Here is a 14,145-nt window from a genome sequence, read left to right as displayed (position 1 = left end):
CTGTGCTTCCACCAGGCCCCAGTCATCCTAACCCCCAAAATACTAAAAGAACTAAGTGCACAAATCTAGGAATTTAGATAAGAAAAAAGATAAACGCTATACTTCTCCAACTTTCAGCAACTAGGTCTTCTTCATCTGCTCTTTTACTATGAATTAATAGCACAGGTGTCAACTATTTGCCCCTGCTCTGAATGGAACATATTTCATAAAATAAACCCATACAAATATACTCTTTGTTAAAAGCAATTATCAGCCCTATAAAAAAAACTGAATTAAGACACTCCATCAGTATACCAAAGAAATAAAAACTACTGATTTAACAAACCTTTTCCTATTCCCCCTTCTTTAGCAAGCTTCTAAATATACATAACTGCTAAATGCAAATTTTAATCTTAAAAAGATAATCATTTTTTAAAAAACAGCTTATTAGCCTTTATTCTTGCACTAATCTTCCATTCTCAAGAAACTGTCTTTTGTTATTCTTCGATGTGGTGACTACAGTACCTTCAGCTGTGTTAATTACGAATCACAAATCACAGTATGGTCAGCACTAATTCTTTTTCTCAAAAACAAAAGTTCTTTTTAAGGGCCAATCTTAGGAAAAGTCAGTAATTTTAGTTACATGGCAGAAATCACTTTAATAACAAGTAATTAAAGTAAGGTGACTAAAGAGTTGCTCTATATTTTGAATATACAAACCAGTATTAAGAAGATGGAAAAAACTAGACATGTCATTCCCATTTTTAATTTATGCTAAGGGGAATGCTGATAGTACAGAACAGAGCAGATAAATTACGTTGTTGAATATTCCACTTTACCAACCACCTACTCAAATTTCTCACATTTATAAGCACATGAGTAAAAGGGGTACAGAAATGGAAATGATGTTTTCACTATTCATCTGTGCTCAACTGTGAATGTAGATAATATCATGAGGCATAACGCAATGATATGGAAACGTTTATCTTCTATAGTCTGCATCTCTAACCAGAGTTAACTTCTACTTCTTTTCATGAACTGGGAAGCGAGGGTGTCTTAATTCATTTATCATTAACCGTTTTGACAAAAAGTTCATAAGCATAAAACATAATTGAAGAGGTAGAATTTGTTTTCCTCAGATCAGGGGCACCCCTACCCCTGTTTCTACATAAACACATATCGTTTAACTACTAAAACTTCCATTTTTCAGTGTCTTTTCCTGAACTCTAGTGAACATGGCTTTTCAAAAGCACCCAGAGCTTTTACTGCATCTTGTAGGTAGAGTTATGATAATTAGTTTATCTCCTTAAGAAACTGTTTTCAATTTTTTAATGCTCTGTCCAAATTAAGCAGGAGTCACATTAACCATTATCTAAAGTAGCAGTTTACTGAGGTTAAAAATGTACTTTTCATTAACACATTCATCCAATTAAAGTGTACGCAATAGGTGGGACTATTTACACAGACATAAGAATTACAGTTTTATAATATTAACAGTGACTCCAAAGGCGATAACTCCCTTCTTCTTCAAATACTCATCTGTTCATTTCAGACTCTGACTTTTGGCCTTTAAAAACTGCTCACCACTCGAGTCACCAGATAGAACTACATTTAGCAACGGGTCTTCTCCTGACTTCCTGCTACTAAAACCCACAAGCACCAGGGCTGTTGCGTCGGCTTGTTTTTAAAACAATATTTGCTCCCTTCACCTCCGGGGGGCAAACAAGGTCCTTCTGGACTAAGGAGCCGCGAAGAGGTGAGAGTGAACGCTGTGATAAAAAAAAAAAAAAAAAACCAAACACAAGGGTCGCGCGGCAGCGGCGCTGCAGGGGTTAAGAGGCGATCTCTCTCCCCCCGCTCCCTGCCTCAAGAGGGGTGACCCGGCCCGGCAGCGCGGCGAACCCCCGGCGCCCAAGCTGAAGGAGAAAAGGAGAAGGGTAAAAATAAGCGCAGCCACGGCCCACGTGCCGCCCGCGGGAGCCAAGGAGGGAAGGGGCCATACCTCCAAACATGTGCGGCGAGAGGTGAGCTGGTAAGGAGCCGATCACCAGGCGTGGGCCGCCGGGACCCCCGCCCGCCGGCCGGTCCCTGCCGCCGCCGCCGCCGCCGCCGCCGTCCTCGGGGCTGCTGTGAACCGAGTCCTGGGAGCCGTACGGGCCGCTGCTGCTGTTGGGGATGCTGAAGGTGGACTGCGCCGCGCGGGCCCCCGACGCCACGGTCCCCACGGCCCCGCCTAGGGAGCGGCTGCGCGGGGCCGCCGAGGCCGCCGCGGCGCCACCGGAGGCGCTGGGCTGGTGCGCGCCGGGCACCTGAGCCGGAAACCTCCCGGCGGCCGCAGCTCGCGCCCCACCGCCCGCGGTCCCGTTGGCCCCTCCGCTGCTGCTGGAAGGTAAATCCGAGCCCGAGTACGCGCGGGTGCGGCCGTTAGCAGCGGCCGGGCCGCTCTGCTTGGCGCCCATGTCCGCCCTGTCCCGGGCCGGGCCCGCGCGCAGCGCCCGGGGCGCCGGGAGGGGGGGAGCGAGCGCGTGAGCGAGAGGGCAGGGTCGAGGCGCCGAGGCCGGCGCAGACAGAAGCCCGCACGTCCAGGGCCGCAGCCCGGCGCCCCGAGGGGCGGTCTGCGCCCGGCGCGCTCTTCTCGGGGTTGGCAGGCGAGACCTGCTGCCTGACAGGGGGCGCGGGAGACGAGGAGACGCGGAGAGGAAGGAGGTCCCGGCTCCCGTGGGCGCCGCTCGTTGGCTCCGGCGGGAGGGGCGGCTCAGGTGGCTGCGCAGCTGCCGCTGCTTTCGGTTCTGGTGCGCCGCGACGGGCCGCTGCCGCTCTCTGCCGCCGCCGCGCTCTGCGCCGGGAGCCTCGGCACCGCCTCCTCCCGGGCGGCCGCCGCTACCGCCGCCATCCTCCTGCTCCCACGGCGGCTCGCGGGTGAGTGGGAGGCGCCCGCCCAGACTCAGCCAAGGCCACCTTCCCTCCTCCCCCAGCCACCCAGCTGTTATTAACGGAGAAGAAAGAAAAACGGGTGGCGCGTGAGGGGAGGACGCAGGAGGGGAGGGAGGGGCAGCGCGTGCTTCCCAGCAACCGTCACCGCGCTCCCCTGGTGAAGGAGGGGCGGGGGTGGGGGGGGAGGTGGGCCACGAAGGTAGGGGTGCCCAGGAGGGGAAGAGGTTCTGCGGCCCTCTCACCGGAAGGCGGAGAAGCTGCGCTGCTCCGGGATGCGCCAGGGCCCGAGTGTTTGGGTCGCGTGCGGTGACCCCGCCCCCTGGCGCCGCCCTGCGGATTGGCTCCCGCCAGCCTGGCCCCGCCTCCCCCAGCCGCGGCCTTCCCGCTTCGGCCTTGTCTCGCCTAGGTGCCTTGGTGTGGTAGGTGCTGCCACCCGCGGAATCGGTGATGGACAGGTCGCTGGCCCCGCCCCCTCATGCAGGGCGCGCGCCCCCTCTCCAGCGCAGGGCCTACGCCGATTGGAGGGACCGAGCCCCTCGGAGCGCCAACCAGAAGGCGGCCCCTCCTGCCGCACGTGGCCCTCGGACGCGGGACCCGACCGTGGGTCTACTTCACCTTTTTCCAGCTGGGGCTGGGAGTGGCTCGGTCCTGTGTCCCGAGTCATTTAGTTTGGGTGGGTGTCAACTTCCTCCTTGGTGTTACTACGAGTGTGTCGTTTAAATAAAACAGAAGCTCACCAATGCTGATGATAAAAGACTGAAAACAAAAGAACCGAGGAGGCAGAAGCCAACTTGATCTGAATTAGATCTATCCCATTTAAACACTCTGAGTGTGGAGAAAGCACAGAGTTGATAGAACTAAGGATAATCCAGCCTGATCTTCAGTTGTAGGGCAAAAACTGTGGTGCAGAGAAAGCACCCGATTCAGGAGACCTGAGGTCTAGTTCTGGGACCAAAACTAAGTTACGTGTAATAAGCAAATTATTTTACCTTTTTGAACTTTAGTTTCCTTACCTGGGATCTTGGTATCAAATCTCGAGGGTACCTGCTGTTTTAAAATCCTGTAATTTCTCTAAAATGGCAATTAATAAAATTCTCACTCCATTCGTAACTGTAATGTGGTGTCTTGGTAGCAAAGCATGGTCTGGATACCCAGTGGACAGCCTGCTCTGACCCTCCCATTTTTAAAATGCCTAAAAGTGTCCTCTATATGAAAATAATTGCAACTGGTGTTTTTTGTACAAAATGCAGACGTAAATACTTTGTCGTTTTTCCATATTTGTAATGAGTCATTTATGTAATCATTTTTATCAAGCTTTGTAATTATTTTTATCACTCTTTGAGGTATGAGAATCAAGTTTTTAAACAGAAGTGAAGGATATATGTATAGATATTGATGTATTGTGTGTGTGTGTATATATATATGTATACACACACACACACACAAAGCTACTCAATTCAAATCTAACATTCTTTCATCTTGGGTATGAGCTTACTGAAACCAACGTTTACTTGGTAAGCAAAGAAAAGTTTGAAACGCCAAAGTGTTACCAGAATGACAAGCTCTCATTTAAGAAGGCATCTAGTGATTTGATCCGATTTAACTTTTATTGAATGAGGCCTTGGGTGCAGAACTGTGGTTCAGCAGGAATTTGTCACCAATATGGCAAGAGCTTACTGTTAATAGAGAAAAGTAATAAACTATGATTTTTAAAAAGGAGTAAAAGACTTTTGCAAGTCTCTGAGGAGCTAACAACTGATAAAGAGTTTCATACTCATCATTATATACTTTATCATGTATAAAATTTTATACATCATTTATACATTATGCATTTTAAAAGTTTAGGTAACTATAATATGGAACAAACCCCATTTATTAGTTAAAACTATTCAATGGAAAGATTTAACTCTGTGACTCTTACTCATATCCAGATTTAGTTATACTTTGCTTCATCACATCCAAACCTATATTTTTAAGTGATTTTTACCCAGACATTAATTACACCTGAAAAGCACTCCACATTTATTCATTTATTCCTACCTAGGAAAAAAATCCCCTTTTAGTGCCAGGTTTCCAGCATTCACACCACTCACAACAGTTGGAATTTTACATTTGTTTGATTATTGATGTCCGTTCCTCACAAGACTGTAAGTTCCATGAGGGCATGGAAAGTGTGGTTTTCTTGGCTCACCGTTGCAGTGCTTGGCACGCAGTAACCTCTAGGTAAGTATTTGTTGAATAAGTGAGTAGTGAGAAGGCCATTTACAGGCTGAACATTGGATTCAGAGGATAAAAATTGGAGTTGTAATGATCATACATTCAGCTCATAGATATACGCTTTGTGTTCCTCAGTGCCAGGGACGGCATCTTAGTCAGGGCAGGCTAAGCCACGCAGTGGAAACAAGCCCCTCAACCTCAGGGTCTTGATGGAATGAAAGCACGTTACAAGTTCACTTGGTACACCCTCTCATCTCCCTCCAAACAGTTCCCCACTTAAGTGGCAATCCTGGGTGTCTCTTCTCCAAGGGGTGACTCAGGGACCCAGGCTCTTATCTAGTGCTAAGCAGGCCCCTGGGCCCCTCACAGAGTCCATCACTAGATCCTGTGCACCTGGCTGGCCAAAGAAAAAGGGCAGATATTGGAAGAAGTTTTGGCCAAGCCTGGAAGGGTATACATTCCTCTGCCCACTATCCATGTTGGCAGAAATTGGTCACATAGGCTAACCTACCTGCAAAGGGGTCAGAAAATGTGGTTTTGTGTGTGTGCCCAGGAAGAGAAGGAAAAAATTTTGGCAAGCACATAGCAAGCATGTCTTTGCCACACACACGAACAATTGTCTGGCTATCAAATATCTAAGCTAAATGTGAAACTTTAGTAAAACATTTTACAATAAACAAAGTTACATGAAAAATTTCAAGTGTCAGTTCCTGTTATTAAGCCATCAAAATGTCGTAAAGAAACATTTTTTGTGTCTGTGTGGATCAGCTAAATTCCTTCTGCTTTAAATTGTGTATCTAGAAACACCATCTACCACAACTGATTAGTTTCAAAACAGAACATCATGTTAAAATGTGGTTATCCAAAGAAAATAAAAACACTAATTCAAAAAGATTTAAAAAAAAAAAAAAAGATGTGGTCATCATCTTGACTAAATTCCCCCTCCATATGGATCTCCCCTGTCACCCCACTCTTAACCCCATCGTCACAGGCTAACTTCAGTATTCCCACTCAGTGCTGTGTTAATAATCCCTTCACAGCACTGATCTTCACAGCACAATTGTATTATTATTATTGATCTTCTGTCTGTCATTAAACAACACTGTCCATGATAGGCCTCACATCTGTACGCCCAGCATCTAACACAGTGCCTGGGACCTATGATGGTACAATAAATAAGTGATCTGTGAATGAATGAATGAATAAAGGAGTGAATGAATGAATGAATAAAGGAGTGAATGAATATTCCAGCTTCAGTGATTGTTTCCTGAGGGTCACACATGACCTTATCTTCCTTGACATTTCCCCTGTGGTAGATGCCCCTTCTATTTCCTCTCTGGGTGGGACTTTTTGTTTCTTTCACCTTGAGGATTCTGGAGTTATGAAACTGGCCTGCTATGTTCTTTCCTTGGCCCTCTTTCCTCTCTCCTCTGTCTCTCTCCAAACAGGAATCCACATTAAGCTGTCACTGTGTTTTATTGTCAGCCAGACAGTTCTGACTTCATTTAAAATGTGTAGCTTCTTTATCCTACCCTACCAGTTCTTCAAAAATTAAAAGTGCTGCTTCATCCAAATCAGTATACATGTATAGAACTGAACAAAGTTTTATGAGATCATACCCATGCTACGTGGGATGCACTCCAGTTTCTAGTCTATTCCATTTCACTTTTGTTTGTAAAATGCTGGTTACTGCCTGCTGAGCTGACTTCATAACCCCCTAATGGGTTGTCATCTGCAGTTTGACAGACGATGGTCTAAATCAGTGCTTTGCAAACTTTAGTGCATGAAAGAATCAACTGGAGACCTTGTTAAAACAGACTGCTGGGCCCTACCCTCAGTGATCCTCCTTCCTTAGATCAGGGTTGGACCTTGAGAATGTGCATTCTAACAAGCAGCCCAGGGATGCTGATGCCACAAGACGTCTGACCGTCTTTGGAGAAGTACTGGTCTAAATGACACTCTCCTGTACATAATCAGAACTGTTGTTTTAATGGCTCAGTGACTCTTCAAGAGACCAGAGCCCCAGCTCTTTAAAATTTCTAGTATTTGAAGCTTTTTTATGCCTTGTTTTTCTTCCTCCTGACAGGGTTAAATGATGATATTTGACCACAGACTTTTGGGGTTCACAATTAGTTTGTATTGTTAAAGCACTTCATGTTGACAAATTTGGTGACCGGAAACCCACACTGGAACAGATAAGCTAGTTGTGGGATCCTCAATAAAAATACCTGACCAATCATTTTGCTGTTATCTAGTTGGATTGCAATTGGAGTGAGTCTCTTCCCTTTGGCACTTACTCTTTTTTGTGCTTATCTTTCCTCTGTTGCCCACTCTTTTAAAGCTGTGATGGATCAGGCCTTTGACACGTAGGACAGCAGATCTGCACCGGGCAGAAGACCTGTCACACCCCTTAATCTGCTCAGTTAGGCCCATAGCCTCCCAACGATGCTGTCCTGCAGTCAGCACCAGCCCTACACTGTCTGCTAAAGTCTCTGCCATCCCACTTTCCTTTCATTATAGTATTTAAAAGATGGCCATGGTTTTGCCTTCTTTTTTGGGGGGAGGGGTATTATATACTACCTAGTCTCCTTAACAAACCATAGGACTGTATGTATAATTACCTATCTTTATGTAGGCTTTTTTCCTATTCTTATATTTCATTTTTAAAGAAATAAATGAGGCATCTAAACATTAAAATTTATCTTAATCCACCCTACAAAAGATTTTAGTGGTGATTAGAAATTTAGATCTTAAAAAAACTGAAGTCAGGGGCTTCCCTGGTGGCGCTGTGGATGAGAGTCCGCCTGCCGATGCAGGGGACACGGGTTCGTGCCCCGGGCCCGGAAGATCCCACATGCCGTGGAGCGGCTGGGCCTGTGAGCCATGGCCGCTGAGCCTGCACGTCCGGAGCCTGTGCTCCGCAACGGGAGAGGCCACAACAGTGAGAGGCCCGCGTACCGCAAAAAAAAAAACAACTTAAGTCAGTTTAGAGGAATATTTAGGAATCGCACTGTTGGGTAATTTTTCAAAGAACATCAAAAATTTGGATAATACCTTTAACACACTTTTATTTTTCTGTCATGAGTAAGCCAAATACTTCCTTCCCTTTACTCTCATGATTCTTTAATCAATCATACCTGTCTTCCAAAGGATGGAGCCATCATGACAGGATTATAAGCACACACCATGAAGTAGGTAAGCCCCTGGCTCTGCCTAGCACTGCTGTGGGGTTTAGGACAAGCCACTTAAACTGGTTAAACCTGTTTTGTCTGTAAAATGCAGATAATCGTAATACCAGTCTCACAGAGTAGTTGTGAGTCTCAAAAGATTCAGTCTCTCTTTACTTTGAAATTTGTTAATAGATACACACATTTTAATCTCAATGTCATTATCCCTAGCAGGTTGTAATAATTTGCATATTACCTCTAGCAGGTTGTGATATTGTGCAGTTTAATATATACTGACACTGACTGGGACAGATTTTACCAATTTGTATAATTTTTTTAAATAAATTAATTAATTTGTTTATTTATTGTTGGCTGCACTGGGTCTTCATTGCTGCGCGCAGGCTTTCTCTAGTTGCGGCGGGTGGGGTCTACTCTGTTGCGCCGCGCGGGCTTCTCATTGTGGTGGCTTTTCTCTTGTTGCGGAGCGCGGGCTCTAGTCGTGCGGGCTTCAGTAGCTGTGGCTCCTGAGCTCTAGAGCGCAGGCTCAGTAGTTGTGGCGCATGGGCTTAGCTGCTCCACAGCATGTGGGATCTTCCCAGACCAGGGCTCGAACCCATGTCCTCTGCATTGGCAGGCGGATTCCTAACCACTGCCCCACGAGGGAAGTCCCCTGTAATTTTAATATATATTGGCACTTGAGAATTTATTGGTAGTAATTGTTTAGTAGTAATTTACTAATATGTATATCACTACTCTAATCCTGATGACAATATGACATGTCATGATGACAAACATACATCTTTCCATCATTGGATGGTGAATGTGTATGCATGTAAATATATGTATGAAATGTGAAAAGGAATTGTCATTAAGAGACCAGGGACTAGCTATTTGAAATATATCTAAAGCTTTAAAAAAAAAAAACCTCTTGATTCTATAGGATAATTAAATTACACTTTCACTAAGGAGTCTTCGGAGTCCTGAACAGGACTAAATGTGTTGTGAAAGCATTTCATGTTAATCAGTCAGTGGCCAGATCCCTAAGCTATGTCAAACATAGATTCTGGGATCATTTTCCTCTGCAAAAATAGCACGAGATACAATGTAAGCAACTACTAATAAAAATAACTTAATTCTTGCTTATCAAAATGATATGGAGTATTAATAAGAGCTTAAATATTTATATTATGCTCTCTTCTCAATTAATCCACTTTGGATGGCAGAAAGTATTTTTTAAAAAATCTTTAAAAGCCCTTGTTTTAAAACCCTTAATACAAAACGACCACAACCCATGATGATTTTCCTCCATTATGAAGAAAACTCTCAGATTCCATACAGAATGTTTTAAAAGGAATCCCTGCTCTTTATGAGGGGCATACTGTTGAAAAAACACAACATTTAGTGGACAGGTGTGTCATGAGGTCAGTACCGAGGGGCATTTCCCTGCCTACAGAAATGAAGAACAGCTTGGAGAAAAAATAGCTCTCTGCTACATAATGCATGTGGTCCCTCCTCCAGTGCATATGCACCACCTCCCTGCTTCCTGTCACTTGCGGAAATCACTATGGTTATACATGAATGATTAAATGGTATTATAAGACATTTTCCCTTACCACTTCCTCCCTTACCAGGAAAGGTAGCCAAAAGCCCCAATAAAAGCAAGCCCCTTATTTTAGACCTAGATTGCATAAGCCTCCCAAATACAGAACTCTGTTTCTGTTTTATTTTTAACTCCCTACAGTGCCTGCTTCTGAGACAGTCTGCACACAGGAGACATCAGTAACTGCTGTGGATCACGAGAGACAGCAGTGACAATACCCATGCTGAATCACTACTGACTTAGCAGGCTGTCATTACCGCATTAAGTTTGCATGTGTCCCATTTGCCATCTTCTACATTTTTCATCCAGGGCAGTCCATACCTTAGGTGGCCAATTCCCTTTGAGTTGCTGTTGATTGACGTATGCCCCCAGGTTTGGCCAGGTTGGAAGTGGTAAACTCATAACTTCAGGATGACCTTTCCCTGGCAACCAGAAAGAAAACAGAGCAATAAGAGCTACTGTTCAACTCGCCCCACCCTCTATTTCCCAGAAACTAGCTGGGCTCTGGCTGCACTCTAGGGATACAGGTCTAAACCGTGTAGGTTTTGGAACACAGCCCTGAACTAGGTCATTCCCTGGTGCATGGAAACAGCAGAATACCTTGGGACCTGCACTGGAGATGTCTTCATCCCTTAAGCAAAAAGTGACTGCGCATTTGTCATTGCCAGGCCCTGTGCTTATCACTGGGAATGCAAAGCTAAGCCAGACAGGGTTCCTGCCTTCAAAAACCTTACAGCATAGAGTCAGAGGACATAGATATAAATAACGAGATGATTAGAGTGCAGTGTGGTAAATACATGCTGGGGCGGAGTGCAGGGATGGGGGTTGGGTGAAGGACAAAGATGAATTCCCAGAAGTGATACTGAGCTGAATCTTGAGAGAGAGAGTTGGCTTAAGCAGCCACAGGCATTCCAGGCTGAGGGAGCATGAAGCAAGGGAGAGCTTTGAGCATCTGAAGAACGGCATGCAGTTCATTACAGCTGGAACGAAGAGTAGGAGGCGATGAGGTGAGCGAATAGGCTGGAAAAGCAGGTTGAGGCAGAGTCTAACTGGCTTGGTGTGCTGGGTTAAGAGGTTAGAATCAATCCAGAAGGCAGAAAGGAACCACTTTCATAAACAGGGAAGTCGTATGAGTGTATATACAGTTTAGAAGGATAACTCAAGCAGTATTTTGGAGAATTTCTTGATAGGATGGAGGAAAGCACAGGGAAGTGGAAGACTAGTTAAGAGACTGATGTAGGGCAGATTCAAAAGCTATTAAGAGAATAGCCACCATAGGTCTTGGAGACCAATTGGATGTTGTGCATGACTGAGAAGGGACACTCAAGAATGACAGGTAAGCTTTTGGGTCCCTGGGAGCACTAGGTAGGAAAGATCAATTTGAGAAGTGGGAGATGGATTCAGCTTTACAAGGCAGAACAAAACCAGCCTTTAGGTTGTAGCAAGGCATGGGGTTAAGTTCTGTTGGCTTTAGGCATCCAATCCTACACTGAATTTGCACGGGACTATAAACAGCTTTCTCAGAGCCCTGGATTTCATTTTGCACAATGTTTCTCAGTGCAGGAACCACGTCTCCTGCTCTCCCTGTGTCTTCACCCTGAACCAACTCAGTGCTATTCCTAGGATCGACGTCCTGAAAATGGGGATTCACAAGGGGTAGCAGAGGTGGTGCTGTGCACAGTCAGGTTGGAGGGCCACCAAATATTAATGCTGGGTGTGGCAAATTTATTTCTCTTCCTTGTTAACATTCCATGACTGAAGGAAATTTAGGCCTTATTATTTTCCCACACAGTTTACTACAAACAGCAGTTTTCTATCACATGGAATTAGGCTATTAAAAAGCTCATCAGGGCTTCCCTGGTGGTGCACTGGTTGACAGTCCGCCTGCCGATGCAGGGGACACGGGTTTGTGCCCCAGTCCGGGAAGGTCCCACATGCCGTGGAGCGGCTGGGCCCGTGAGCCATGGCCACTGAGCCTGCGCGTCCGGAGCCTGTGCTCCGCAACGGGAGAGGCCACAACAGTGAGAGGCCCGCATACCGCAAAAAAAAAGACCCTAAGTGCAACACAGCTGGCACTTCCCATTACTAGCCTCAAAACAGCCTGGTAGGCTGCCTTCCAAATGCAAACACAGAGATTAGAAGATTACAGCATTAAAAAGTACAGCCTTTGGTTCAGGGTTTCTGTGTTTTAAAAGAACTCTGAAAAGTTAAAATGTGTAAGTATATAATATATTTGGTGAAATTACAGTTCTGAAAATAGCCCTGTGTTTGTCAGGACTTGGAGAAGGACCCAGGGTGCTGTCTGGTACATCTCCTGCAGAGAGAGGGTGGCGGTCGGAAAAGTCCACACTGACATCTAGTGATAACAAAACTGCATTGCCAAAGGCTCCAAACCTGAAACCATTTGTGTCAACGGGCTCCTCATTTTCGATGCACTTACCCACCAAGAAGGTTCAAGACGCAGCGCGGACCCGAAGACGGACCAGGTGATGTCAGCAGCCGTGGGCAGAGCCGAGGCTGGTCAGACTCCTTTACGCCGTGTGCACCGGTACAAAGTTCAGCCGTCTAAGAGTTTTGCATCTTAATTTTTAGAAATTATCATTTCTGCACATTATAAAGCTACAGATTATACTTCTAAAAGGCTTTTTGTGCTTCTGGTGGCCAGACACTTTAGTGCCAAATGAGTTTAAGAGCATTTATGTTTTCCAGGTTCACAAAACAATCCCTTAGACTGTGATGTCCAGAGCAAGAAATAATCTGCCTCAGGGATGCGCAAGTGCAGCAGATACATGCCCTTCTTTGCCCCTGGAACTTTATCTGCATTTGATCTTCATCAGCTATGTAGCCTAAAGCACAGAAGAAATGGCAAAGAAAGCCTCTTCCATTTTTTCCATTTTTCTCTGATGCATGGTGAAAATAAGTCAACACAGGTATTCAATTTCTATTTCTTTCCTTAAAGGGGGCAAAATTAGAAGCAAGACTGGATTCTGAAGGCTGTACAGGTACAAAATGATGACGGGGTTGCACAACCATGTGAATGTACTTAACGCCACTGAACTGTACACTTAAAAATGCTTTGGATAAATAGCAAGGTCCTACTGTATAGCACAGGGAACTATATTCAATATCCTGTAATAAATCATAATGGAAAAGACTATGAAAGAGAATATATGTATGTATAACTGAATTACTTTGCTGTACAGCAGAAATTCACACAACATTGTAAATCAACTATGCTTCAATAAAATAAAAATTTTTAAATGCTTTAAATGGTAAATTTAATGTTATGTATATTTTACCACCAGAAAAAAAATAAAAGAATGAGAGGCTAACCCACATCAGTAACAGTGGGAATGGAAAAAGAGTCTACAGGCCTAACGAAATGATTGGATGCAGATTCATTTCCATAGCATGGGCAAATTGTGAACCAATATTAAACTCTAAAAGATTAATGCCAACACGCTCTTACAACTGTCCCATTGAAACAAACAGACTTAAACAGTATGGAATAACTTAATCAGATTTTACAACGAAATGTATTTCTCTTCATACATTTAGAACATTTTCTTTTATGACATATAAATACCAAGCTTCAAGCAAATCATACAGATGGGAAATGTGCTGCACTAAAAGCACACAGATTTAGCAGAGAAAGGGCAAAAAGAAAACACACACACACATGCAACACTCCATGAGGCACCTCTGATTCAGTGTTGAGTGTCAGAAATAAGAGAGAGGTAAAAACATTTCCATAATTGAGCTCCCTGGGTGAGGCAAGCAAAAAAAGGAAAAGATATTTGAATAGGAAGGAACTTCAGACATGACTTTTGCAAACAGCAGATTCATACGTTTGGAAATGACAATTTGTTACTTTTTAGAATTTGTAATACATTGAAATTGTGATTCATTGAAATTCCAGGGAGGAATTAGGAGAGATCTGGAATTTCTTCAGAAAAACGCAACATTTCAATTAAATGTTCAGCCGTACATCTATCCGATTTCTCTAGTATGTCTTTTCACAAATGTCATGCCACTTATAAATTTTGCTCTGTTTCTTCATGCCTGCGCCCCTCCAATGATTGGGTGACATGAAAAATACTGTCAAGGCCAACATTAATGAGGAGAATGGCAGCTACAATTAAGATTTCATTTTAAAACAGCAGGTTTTTTTTCCTACTGAATTATAGTTATTTGATAATAACTCATGACTTACAGTAGCAGAAGAGTTTCTTCTGGAGCTCACAAAGA

General features: G+C 44.5%; 2 protein-coding genes across 3 annotated transcripts in view; one reads left to right on the top strand and one right to left on the bottom strand.

The window, feature by feature from the left end:
* ZNRF2 (zinc and ring finger 2) overlaps positions 1 to 3,289 on the bottom strand; it is a 98,622-nt gene extending 95,333 nt beyond the window's left edge. The window contains exon 1 of one of the 2 annotated variants that reach the window (XM_081243519.1): positions 1,982 to 3,289. In XM_081243519.1, the coding sequence (XP_081099645.1) occupies positions 1,982 to 2,438 (457 nt within the window). In that variant the 5' untranslated portion in view covers positions 2,439 to 3,289. The remainder of the gene's footprint in view (positions 1 to 1,981) is intronic. The other variant, XM_081243518.1, reaches the window with a different exon arrangement.
* LOC308622242 (uncharacterized protein) lies at positions 2,282 to 12,436 on the top strand. Its single transcript, XM_081243522.1, has 3 exons — positions 2,282 to 2,368; positions 3,320 to 3,586; positions 12,173 to 12,436. Exons 2-3 carry the CDS (start codon positions 3,361 to 3,363, stop codon positions 12,385 to 12,387), a joined length of 441 nt encoding a protein of 146 aa, XP_081099648.1. The 5' UTR covers positions 2,282 to 2,368; positions 3,320 to 3,360; the 3' UTR covers positions 12,388 to 12,436.
* The last annotated feature ends 1,709 nt before the right edge of the window (positions 12,437 to 14,145 follow it).

The sequence above is a fragment of the Mesoplodon bidens genome (genome assembly GCF_964165515.1).
Source record: "Mesoplodon bidens genome assembly, chromosome: 9".
Classification (NCBI taxonomy): domain Eukaryota; kingdom Metazoa; phylum Chordata; class Mammalia; order Artiodactyla; family Ziphiidae; genus Mesoplodon; species Mesoplodon bidens.
Note: the sequence above shows the minus strand (reverse complement) of the source record. Positions and strands in the feature narration are given on the sequence as shown.

Excerpts from the sequence above, each read along its gene's own strand:
- LOC308622242 (XM_081243522.1), top strand. The coding sequence starts at position 3,361 with ATGGACAGGTCGCTGGCCCCGCCCCCTCATGCAGGGCGCGCGCCCCCT. Across the intron at positions 3,587-12,172 it reads TCCCGAGTCATTTAGTTTGG|GACTTGGAGAAGGACCCAGG; the intron begins GTGGGTGTCAAC and ends TGTGTTTGTCAG.